At 38.3% G+C, this 12,180-nt stretch overlaps 1 protein-coding gene across 3 annotated transcripts in view; it reads left to right on the top strand.

Moving 5' to 3' along the window:
- Positions 1-12,180, top strand: part of LOC309451394 (histone-arginine methyltransferase CARM1-like) — a gene marked incomplete at its 3' end in the record, with an annotated part of 53,057 nt that overhangs the window by 27,446 nt on the left and 13,431 nt on the right. For all 3 annotated transcript variants that reach the window (XM_082075030.1, XM_082075029.1, XM_082075028.1), the window contains one exon: positions 5,730-5,840. In XM_082075030.1, coding sequence (XP_081931156.1) covers positions 5,730-5,840 — 111 coding nt within the window. The remainder of the gene's footprint in view (positions 1-5,729; positions 5,841-12,180) is intronic.

Here is a 12,180-nt window from a genome sequence, read left to right as displayed (position 1 = left end):
TCTTCAGCGCACCTAATAGTAGGACTATTACAGGCTGGGTGGTGTCGACCACCCACCTAGAAAATGATCTCTCTTTTTTCTGATTCTGTTGAGAAATGGCAATTTTTCAGGATAAATGTAGCTGAAAAAACTGAACTTCTACATTGTAGCAAAATGCTTTTCCATGAGAATGTGAGAAACCCATTGTGCTGAGACTTGATCTATTGGTAACATGCAACTTTATTTATCCTACATAAAGAAACTATAAGGCAGGCAGAAACATTTAATAATGGCAGTGAGGAGATAAAAAAAAGCAAAAGGGAAATAATTATTTTTATTGGAAAAAATTTTATTCAATTGCTATTTATCTTTTTTTTTCCTACCTACTCTGCATTCCCCCCAATATATTTCTTCACCTTTGCTATCTACTTCCCTAAATTCTGTAGTAATTTATTATACAACTATTATTGCATATAGTGGAAGAATATGAGGTGATAAAGTATTTTTTTTTCTTACTCTAAGCTTTGTTTTTGAAAAAAAAATCTTTATGAGAAAGTTCAACAGGTTTTCTAACTTGTGCTGGACAAAATTAATTCTGGAGCCTTTGAGAAGGATCTTGGTGATAAATTCAAATACTCTCTGTGAGAGGTAAACTACTTTAGGACAACTGGGAATAGTGCATGGATTGACCATTTATATCTATAGAAGCTTAAAATAATAAGCAGAACTCATTCAGAACCTAACGAATCTGAGGCTGGATTCTTCACATTAATATGGTAATTCTTACCCACAAATACTCCTTTGTATTTTCTCTTGGAAGGATTCACCTTAGAGGTTTCAGTAACTTTTTAGTAAAACTTTGTCTTAGATTTTGAACTGTTACAGAGGCAAAAGGGAGAGTTCAAAGTGTTTTCATTAGTTATGCTAAAAAAAAAAAGACTCATAAATAAATTTTACAGTAGCAGCGTATAATGCTGTTTCAAACTGAATAAAGGCTGACAAGATTACGCTTGAGCCTTTTGAATTTTTAATTTGTAGTCTATTTATGATAGTTTACTTAAAAGTAAAGCAACTAGAATTAGAATATCTGCAATGATCCTGGATGAAGGATCACACAAATTAAACATTCACAATGTGCAGCCAAAGGGAAATGCTAAAAAAAGTGTATATATATATTTTTTTTTCTTTGTATAATCTTGCTGATATATAGTAATTTTGAATGAAAAATGTAATTGTTGATATATGACATTTTTGCTTTTGGTTTTGTGTGTTCTCCCTGTTGTTGCTCTTCCTTGTTTGACCTCTGCCCCCAACCTATCTATTCAAAAGTGCTTTTCAGGACTCTAATCATGCACGTACTCAAGTATACAAACATGTTTGTACATGTAGATAATTCCCATTAAATTCCCATTACGAAAGTTATTCATCTATGTAGATGAAAGCAGGAGCAGCACAGCACTGTGGACAGGAGGGCAGAGTATAGGTTGTTCCTGATTCTGATTTCTGATAATCAGTGAAGTCGCTGCATTCACATTTCAAAATAAATACTGAAGCACATACAGTCTACCACCTTTCCTCTCAATATGCATGACATTATAATCACCCAAGTATCTGTTTAAAATTCTGCTTTCCAGAAAAACACATACTAGTACCATGTATTGTTATTTCACAGCACTTTGTCTTAATGGCTGCTCCTACAGCTCTGTTAGGATGCTTTTCCTGTCTACAGGTAGCAAAGCTTTCTGTAGGAGATGCCAGCAATAACACCAGTGCCACTTGGAGAGCAAGGTATGCTATTACAGGTTCAATTAATTGAAGTAATTTAGGTCAGAAAGAACCTCTGGACATCTCTAGTCCAAACCTCTACTGAAAGCAAGGCCAACTAGACCAGATTGCTTAAGGTCTGACCAGTTAGATTTTGAATGAATCCAAGGATGGAGATGCCACAGACTCTGTAGGAAACCTGTTCCAGTGTCTGACAACCCGTACTGTGAAAAGTTTTACTATATCTGTTGGAATTTCTTGTGTATGACTTGTCTGTTGCCTCTTGTCCTATCACCGTGTGTCTCCTTCAAGAAAAGACTGTCTCAGTTTTCTCTGAAATCCTATTAGGCAGATGAAGAGAGTAGTAAGCTCTTCCATTAGCCTGCCTCCTCTTGTTAAAACTAGACAAACTGATTTCTCTCAAGCCTCTCTTCATGTCATGTCCTTCACTCACCTATTATCTTGGTGGACCACCATGAGACTGCACGTGTCTGTATGTGTCATTTGCTGAGGAGATCAAAACTGCAGAGACCCCCAAGTGTCATCTTAAAAATGGCCTTTCCCTGACCTCTGCTAGTTGCACTCTTATTAATACAGCCCAGTAGGCAGCTGGTGGCCTTAGCTGCAAGGGCTGACTTGTATTCAGTTTGTTGTCTGTCAGGAGGACCCTTAGGTCTCTTTTTTTACAAAGATGCTTTCTAGAAGTTGTCCTCTCACTAGAGGCTGGGAATGTTTGTTAGCAGCTCAGCTCATTGATCACTACTATCAGGAAATCATCAAGATACTCCAGAAATCCCCTGGATTGGTTGTGCCCCACCATACCACCCTTCCAGAAGGAATTAGGGTGGTTGAATTTCCCAATAAGTAATGGGCTTATGATCATGAGGCTTCCTCCAGAAGGCATCATTTCCCTCCTCTTCTTGATCATGTCCTCTTCTTGATCAGATGCCTACCTCAATAATATCTGTATCCCTGCACTGTCTTCTCATCCCTACCCATAAACTCTCAGCTAGCCCATTGCCTGTTCCCAAAGCTCTGTGCACTTGAGTCATTCTTCGCACAGAGTACAACCCCTCCTCCTGACCTTGTCAGCCTATCCTTTCTGACAGCCTTTAGCCATCCATTGCAGCATTAGCTGTGCAAGCTATCCCACTATGCCTCTGTAACCCCAGTGAGATGAAAGCTTATTAATGTTTACAAATATATAAAGGGTGAGTGTCACGAGGATGGAGACAGGCTCTTCTCAGTGACAACCAATGGTAAGACAAGGGGTAATGGGTACAAATTGGAACACAAGAGGTTGCACTGAAATTTGAGAAGAAACTTCTTCACAGTGAGGGTAACAGACACTGGAACAGGCTGCCCAGGGGGGTTGTGGAGTCTCCTTCTCTGCAGACATTCAAAACCCACCTGGACACCTTCCTGTGTAACCTCATCTGGGTGTTCCTGCTCCAGAAGGGGGATTGGACTGGATGATCTTTCAAGGTCCCTTCCAATCCCTAACATTCTGTGATTCTCTGAAAGCTGTGCATCTGTGCATGGACTTCAAATTCCTGTTTGTTTCCCATGCTATGTGTGCTAGTATATGTGCATCTCAGATGGCTCTGTTGTCGTGCTGCTTTTACAAGGGTTGCATTGTGCTATCTTCCTGAACAGTTCTCCTCATGCCTTCACTTCTCTTGAGGCTACGATGACCTCCAACAACATGTACCTAGTTTTTCAGCCCACCTTGTTAGGTTGGAAAACTGATACCAAAGATACTCTCACCCCATGGTCTTGTCTCTCCCCATCAGTCTTAATTCCTTAAGAAGGTACTGTGCTCATAAAAGCCAAATTTCTATCTATGATACCAGCTGCACAGCCAGGTGTTGATGCTCAAGGCTTTTGCCTCTAAAAAGTGCCTGTGATGATCCCAACTATCTCCTGTTCAGCCTCCCCACTGAAATCTTGGAAGATTCCAGTTTCAAGTGGCTTAAGTCACCTAACAGGTTCATGAATTTCAGATCTTGAATAAAAAAATTAATGGGAATTTCAGCCACAGGGACAGGAAAACCATCGCTTCTTGTTTTCAGTCAAGCACCAACACACAGGAGGAGCCCGAATGGTGAGCTGCTCTGTGTCCTGTCCTAACAGATGGGATGAGCGATGAGTTAACTCTGAACGCGACACATGCCCTGACTCAACAGATGAGATCAGGTGTGAGTTAACTCCAGGTAATTCTGTGCGGCAATGTGAAGTGAATGGCAGACAATCACTTGGGGGTCCAGTTATGAATTTACTAAAAGCACATGGTGGTATACAAATTACAGCAATTAGTGACTTGGCAAAAGTATGTTATAGTACCACAGAACTTATCAATACATTGACAGCAAAAGCCTTTCTAAAAATGGTGGATTGGCAACAATTAGTAACTGTAATGCAAAACTTAACAAGACTTTAGCAGCAGAACTTACAATGATATTACTTTATATGTTTAAGAAAAAGGAAGAGAGAGAGAGAAGAGGAAAACTAAGATATCAGAAAGGGAGAGAGAGACACAGAGAGGGAGAGTAAGATATCACCACTCCACAGGTACATCAGTCCCACAACGACCTCTGGAGGGGGGGATGCGTTGAAGATTTACAAGCCACCAACCTGTATCATACGTGAGGTTGTTTTATAATCCAGTTCATTTACATGCGAGATAGGAGAAGGCGGTTCATCTCCTCCCTCTGCTTGCTCTTCATACTAATTAGGAAGACTCTTCTGGAAATGGGTCTGGGGTCTTCAAACTAGGGGAAAGTTCATGGTACTGACCAGAAGTGAGTTGTCTTTCCCGTCAGGGGTAGCTGTTGGTTCGTGGTTTCTTCTGGTAGTTGGTTGTCCAAGAGATGGTTCATCTCTATCATCCCAATCAGGCCATGAGACCTTTTACAGCAGCACTGTTAATTGTCCCTATCTTCAAAGGTGTCTGCCTCCATGGCCATAAAACTTCAGGAAAGATAAGATGAGGTGTCATCTATCTCTTTCTCCCAAAGTAACAAGACCCAGGTCTTTGTTCTGCTAAGCATGAGGGGAGTGCTTCAAGGTTGTCACACTCAGTGAGATTTTTCTCAAAGTTGGTATTAAAATTTTGAGGAAGCAAGGTACTGATTCTCTCAGGCAGTGTAGAAGTCAGCTTTGCATCAAAGATCACATTAGTCACGTCATTGTAACCATTTCTCCAGCAGCTAGCCTCTCTTTACATGTACTTATTTACGTCTCTGCAGCAGTGTTCAGCGACCGGTACAACAGAAGGAAGGTAGGAACTGGGGGCTTGTATGGACTGTTGCAACAGCCACTGGCTTTGCATTAAACTATACACTGAAACAAAAATTTTGACCCTTTGAAACATTTCAGTCAACATTTTGGCTTACAAGTGAGCCACCTGACTGATGGAGAAAATGAGGCTTTGGGATTTATATTTAACTGAGGGCCTTTGTGAAACTCCATATCAAGCAGTGCAGTTAAAGGTCTAATAGTAAGATCAGCATGCAGAACCGATATTTGAACAAAGATACATAGTTTGGTTTTATTCAGGATACTTCCACATCAGAGAGTGATTCAGTAAGACATGACTCTGCAGTCCTCCAAAGAATTATTATTTTCATGCGTTCCCTTCTTTCCCAGTGTATTCAGACTGCATTTGTTTTTCTTTTTTTTTTCTCCTAAAGGAATTTCATTACAAAAATCTATTTCCACCAAACCATAATGATGTATTTACACATAAAAATAATCCACGATCTTTTAAATATATATGCTGTTGCTGCTAAAATAAATAGTAAAGGCATTAAAACTCTTCATTAAGAAGCTTTTTCACTTTTTGGAGTAAAATTAGTAATATTTTTACATAATGCCAGGTTTACTAAATGCAGGGTACAGCTGTGAAAATTCAGTCACTTAAAAGAGGTGTCAGGAAGTGACTCTTTGATTATTTTGTTTTTTTTGGTCTGCCTCTTGTTTTCAAGGTTGTCCTAGATGTTGGCTGCGGGTCAGGAATCCTTTCATTTTTTGCAGTGCAGGCTGGAGCTAGAAAAGTCTATGCAGTTGAAGCCAGTTCAGCGGCAAAATATGCAGAGGTAAGTGTTTTTCACCTTACTGAAGTGTTAGAATGGTGTAGAGTGAAAATGTTAGAACTGTGCCTGAAAAAGGCTTCCGTTTGATTTTCCTAAGAAGTCAGGTCTCTAATAGCCAACACTTTTTGGAAGGTAATTGCTGAAGGTGCTCTAAATGTTCTAACATGTGAAATAAATAAAGCGTATGATTGTCGTTTCTGTGAAAAAAGGTGATGTCTTGTAACTGTGATTAAACTTTTTACTTTCAGAAGGGGAAAAAAAATTAAACCAGATGTTGTTTTCATAGGTTCTGTGCAAAAACGTTTGGGTGGATTTTTTCCTAAGGCTCTTGGACATCTGTGTTATCAGACAGTTGAGTTAGTTTCCCGCTAAGCGTGACTGGTTAGGTCTCTTAGCCTTCTTATGGAACTGTGTTCTTAGGGTTTGAAAAGAACATGTCCAAAGAATGCACTTGATTTTTTTTATATTGTTTTTCCTAAGCATGCTAATGTGATTAAAAAAAAAGTTTTCATAGTGATATTTGTAACGTGAAGGAGAAGGAGAAGGAGAAGGAGAAGGAGAAGGAGAAGGAGAAGGAGAAGGAGAAGGAGAAAGAAGGAGAAGGAGAAGGAGAAGGAGAAGAAGGAGAAGGAGAAGGAGAAGGAGAAGGAGAAGGAGAAGGAGAAGGAGAAGGAGAAGGAGAAGGAGAAGGAGAAGGAGAAGGAGAAGGAGAAGTTCACTTCCTAAAATGTGCTAATCCTAAATAGTAGCAAAATTCTCAGTGTTTTTTCTCACAGTCTCTACTTATTTAGGTGAACATCAGAATGTGTGGGGAGAAGTGTGAGCATTATTGTTATAAATTTTGTTTACACTGACCACCCCTAGCTGAGTTTTAAAAATAGTTTTAATGTGGAAGAGGGTGAAAAGTGGTGAAGTGGAGGATTTTTCATCCCATACCTAGAAAAAGTTTGCAGTATCTAGATGTTTATTTTTCTTTTTGCTTTACTGATCTATAATATAAATGTTCATGAGCAACTTTGGGAGTTCATAGTTCTCTAAGCCCACAGCATGCAGCAGTTCAGTGAAAGCTCCCATATGTCCTGATGCAGCAATCCAGCCTTGCTCTTGGTGAAGGCTGGCCAACACCTGCTGTTGACTGTAACACTGTGAAGGAAATGCATTAGTATTGGAATGGAGATAATCTGTTCAGGTCTTAAATAAGAAAATGTGGATATTATATTTTTTTATTTCTCTTCAGATAGAAGCGGTTATTAATGTATAAATTTGTGGTGGTTTTCATTCTAGGGTAAATACAGGACTCCATAATCTTCCCATATGCATTTTGCATTGACTTATGTATTGAGGAATGGTGTTGTTTCATACAAGCATTTTCCACTTTCACCTAATTTGTGCTGCTATTGACAAATGTTTTCTTATTATGTGCATTTTACTTTTGGAATTGGCAAGAATTTACTAGTCAAAACTAGCATGTACATTCTGAGAGAACATATATATTCTTATTATAATTTGAATAATTAGAAAGTTTCTTTGTAATTAAAGGCAATTTTTTTCCTGATAACTGTCGTTTTGTCAGATTTATCCAAAGCATTGAAAGTGTTAATACACAGAAGGTATCTCTCAGCGGCAAGGATGAAGAGTGGTTCTCATTTCACACAGGGTTTTGAAGACAGATATGATTTTGAACAATATATTTGTTTCATGATAGACAGAAGTTTTATTTATGAAAGCATAATAAAAAGGCAAAAAGACAACTTGCTTTTCCCAGTAGTAGTATAATATGTAGCAGTGAGTATAATGGATATGGGTTTTTTTACCTTTTGGCTGCAGCTTTGAACTTGACGCCAGTTAGAAGTAAGCAAAATCACTAATTGTGAAACAGCACATGCTCCATCTGCAGTGTATCAAATATTGTGTATTTTTTGGAAAAGTTAAAAGCCTTAAGCAGCTGTAAATACTGGGGAATACTGTCAGAGTCTGTTTGATAATTCGTAGATTTTTGGTAATTTCTTTCTCCTTCTTCCCCAAATGGGATTAAAGTTTTCATAAGAAATATAATAGTCATATAGTCATAATTTCTTCATGAACTGTATTGCAAATCAGCTGATCTATTAATGCGTAGTATATTTTAAGAATTTAAGATTATTTGGTATAAAGATGCTTAGCCTTAGGTATATATTTATTATCTCTTAATATTGGACAGTGGGATTTCATTAGTATGGTGTATCAAGTATCTGGATTAAGAGAAAATCATTACTTTCCATCCATTTGTTATCTCATTTGTATATGGATTTATTATGTTTTTCTTCTGTTTCAGATATGTGTGGTAATGTTGAATGTGAGATTAATTAGTCTTATTACTTTTTTTTTTTCATTTTAATACAAAACACTTGAAACCAATACAATGAACTGCTTACTGAAGGGAAACAATATTTGAACAATGCAAATTAATGCTGTCATAGTTTTGACTGAGAGATTTCTTGGATTTACAGTAAATACCTCTTTATGGTTGGGGGTTTATTTTGAAAGAATGATACCAAGCAGAGTGGTGCAGTTGGCATGCCTGGGGGACAGGATGCCATGCAGAGGACAGGGGGACAGGATGCCATGAGAAGTGGGCCTGTGAGCACCTCATGAAGTTCAACAGGCCAAGTGCAAGGGCCTGCAGCAAGGCTGGGGCAATCCTTAATATCAGTCTGGACTGGGGAATGAAGGGATTGATAGCAGCCCTGTGGAGAAGGACTTGAGGATTCTGGTGCATGAAAAAATGGACAATGTGCACTTGCAGACCAGAAAGCCAACCATATCTTGGGCTGCATCAAAATGAGTGTGGCCAGGAGGTCAAGGGAGGTGATTCTGCCCCTCTGCTCTGCTCTGGTGAGGCCCCACCTGGAGTCCTGTGTCCAGCTCTGGAGCCCTCAGCACAGGACAGACAGGGATCTGTTGAAGCACATCTGGAGTAGGCCATAAAAATGATCAGAGGGCTGGAACAACTCTGCTGTGAGGACAGTCTGAGAGAGTTGGGCTTGTTCAGCATGGAGAAGAGAATGGTCCAGGGAGACTTTATTGTGGCCTTTCAGTACTTAAAAGGGGCCTGTAAGAAAGATGAGGACAGATTTTTTTATCACAGCCTGTAGTGAACAGAACAGAGAGTAACGGTTTAAATGGAAAGAGGGTAGGTTTAGATTGGACCTAAGGAAGAACATTTTATGGTTAGGGTAGTGAGGCACTGGAAAGAGAAGTTGTGGCTGCCCCATTCCTGGAAGTGTGCAAGGTCCAGTTGGTTGGGGCTTTGAGCAACCTGGTCTACCAGAAGACATCCCTGCCCACAGCAGGAGGTTGGACTAGATGACCTTTAAAGGTCCCTTGCAACCCAAACCATTCTATTACTCCTTGTGTTCTTTGGAACTAGTGTAGGATAAACATCTAATTCACAGACTCCTAGTTTACCTCTATATTTAAAAGGCTTGGCAGTTCACCTGAACTCTGAAGTGTGGACCAAGCCTTATATTTTAACTTCTGATGTAAGTGTAATTAGTTCTGAGACCTCCTGTTAGGTGAGGCTGGGAAAGTGACTTAAAATCTTGGATAAATGCAGCTGCTACTGAAGTGCAGACTCTTAGAGGCAGAGATGTACAAAGCTGCCTGATAAACTAACCTTACTAATTTGACTTTCTTTTGCACGTGCATAACTGTACTCTTACCTATGACAACTGACGATTACAACCAATTAAAGACTCTTTCACATTTTTGCATAGGGGCTTGGGTGGGTCATCTGTCATTCTTGCTGTTTACTTTTGAGAGATCTACAGATAATGTGTATATCAAATTAACTTCGCAATTTTGTTAGTGCTTTTTGAAGTGTTGCACAAAGGCATGTTGTTAACACATATATATGTTTACACCTACATCAGTCTTCTATGTAGTGGGAAGAAGTTATGTTTTCTCTGTATCACCCAGCATTCAGTATGTTAATAAGTTTGATTACAGAAGAGCTTTCAAACACATAGTTCTTAAGCATCTCTAAAAAATATATAGTTGCTCAATCAGACAGAAAGCCATTGGACTATTTCTATTTCAGTATTAAGGGTGATGTCATGCTGTTTAGTGTTTTGTCGGAGTTATATATATATATATAGCAGTGCTTGCACAGATTATCTTTTAAATCTATGTGAAGTACTTCGATCTGTTTGCAGCTTTGAGATTCCTTTGGGAGTCAATTATTTCGTTTTCAGAGTTTTGTTTTTGTTCCATGAGGAATTTTTGCAGACTTTTGTTTGGTCTCCACAGAAAACAGACTCTTTATTTTATTTTGGGTTGGATCTCGGTGTCAAAACGTAAAACAGTTAATAATATTTTATAGAGTTTCATGATATTTCTAGGGGAAGTCATATAGAAAAGGCTTGAATTATTCATAGCTTTGTATAATCCATGACATTGATTATCAGGCTTGCAGAACAATTAGGTATCTTTTTGTGTCTCTCTTTCATTGGGTGAGAGATCAGCTGTGTCTGGATATAAAATGGGACCTTTCATGAGGAGAGAGATATGTGAGAAGCTTCTGCTTACCTGAACTTATTACAGAGATCAGTTTTGATCTGGTGCTGGTGTTTGGTTTTGTTTGTTTGGTTTTACCAAAGACTTTTGAACATTTGATTTTTATGAATGCTGCGTGAAAAAAGGTAAAGGAAAAAACAGCCAGACACAAGTAAGACCACATGTGGTGTCAGACTGACACAATTCATTTGAGGTGAGTGCATATACCAGATACAAATTTAACTGTGTTCTGGTTTGTGGTATCAATTTTATCCCCCATCACTGTAATCTTGCCCTGCTTTCAAAGTCTCCTGAAATCCAGGAGAATCATGAGAGCACGCAGCTGTTGAAAACAACACACTTATTTCACTCATTGAAAAAATTATAAGGTACTGGGTGGAAATTTTTTTTCCTTAGTAAAGCTATGAAATACTGAAAGTACTTCACTCCTTTTGTTCACACATATTGTGCTCCTCATAACTTGGTGATTTTAGGAATTTATTAAATACTGTGTGGGAGTCGAAAACATTGTCAACACACCCACTCAGATATACCTCTTCTTGTGCCACAGATTTGCTGTTGATTCCCAAAAGCACTGAGTCAAAAAGCTCTACTGCCATCACCCTTAGCTGCTTGTTCTTCGTTTGCCCATAAGATTTTTAAGAGGCACAAAAATTGCTGTTATTTAAAAAATAAGCTTCAATTTAGATGAGAAAAAACAGCAAGCTGTCAAAATGAAGATATGGCTTGGGAATTTCAGTATAAGAAATGAAGGAATAGTTTTTTTAAGGCAAGTCTTTTAAATTGCTTGGCCAATATTCCTGCCTGGGCAGCAAAGCCATATTGGTGATGGCAGAAATAACTTTCTTATGTGTAAAACCCTCAATTCATTAAGGTGCTGCAGAGGGTGAATTAATTTTAAAATCCTGTCGAAAATAAGGTTAGTTTGAAGAAGATGGAGGTAGTTGGGACAAAGAGTTAGTTTGTAGCTGTTAGCTTATCACCTCTTCAAAATGATTAGTTAATTTATTTATTTTTACAGCTCAGTTTTGGGCTAATATTGCCTGGGAGTAGACGGTAGTATTTTAAGTGCATTTGATATAAAACATTTGTGTTCTGTATCTGTTGTAAATTGGTTCTGTTACTTCTGTAGAATCTTCCTCTTGTACAGAAGAGATGCGTGGAATTTGTGGCAGACTGTAGCTCTCCAATATTTACTCTGAATTAATTGATTTTTGCTTCTGTTCTTGTAATAATGAGCCACTAATCAGAGTTTATCAATGCAAAATTGCCTTGATTCTTCACACCACTGTTAGAGCATGTTAGTGGGACACTGAGAAGAATCTTGTGTGAATAAGCAGAGGTTTCTCTTCTGTGAGACTTTGTCGCCAAAACCCAACATCAGCTAAACTCCTTTTAAAAATGAAGTTTCCATCTCTGATAAGGTTCAGAAGGCCAAAAGCGCAGGAACTTCAGCTTTCCCAAGTCATACTACACTCTAAAGGAAAGGATTAGTACTGACAGTGTTTCTTTGAATTTTTTTTTGGTTTTGCACTGTCTCAGGGTAGAAACCAAATAAAAATTGACAATATTTTTTAAGGTTGTATAATAATAATAATAATAATAATAATAATAATAATAATAATAATAATAATAATAATGATAATGATAATAATAATACAGAATAGCAATGAAAAACTTTTTCTAAATGTCTCCATGCTACTTCAAGTAAAAGTAAACATTTTTATACTGTAAGCATCTCCACTGGATGTGATATTGTAATATTCTGCTGCCCTCTAGCCAATTATGT

The sequence above is a fragment of the Streptopelia decaocto genome (assembly GCF_964273445.1).
Source record: "Streptopelia decaocto genome assembly, chromosome: Z".
Classification (NCBI taxonomy): Eukaryota; Metazoa; Chordata; class Aves; order Columbiformes; family Columbidae; genus Streptopelia; species Streptopelia decaocto.
Note: the sequence above shows the minus strand (reverse complement) of the source record. Positions and strands in the feature narration are given on the sequence as shown.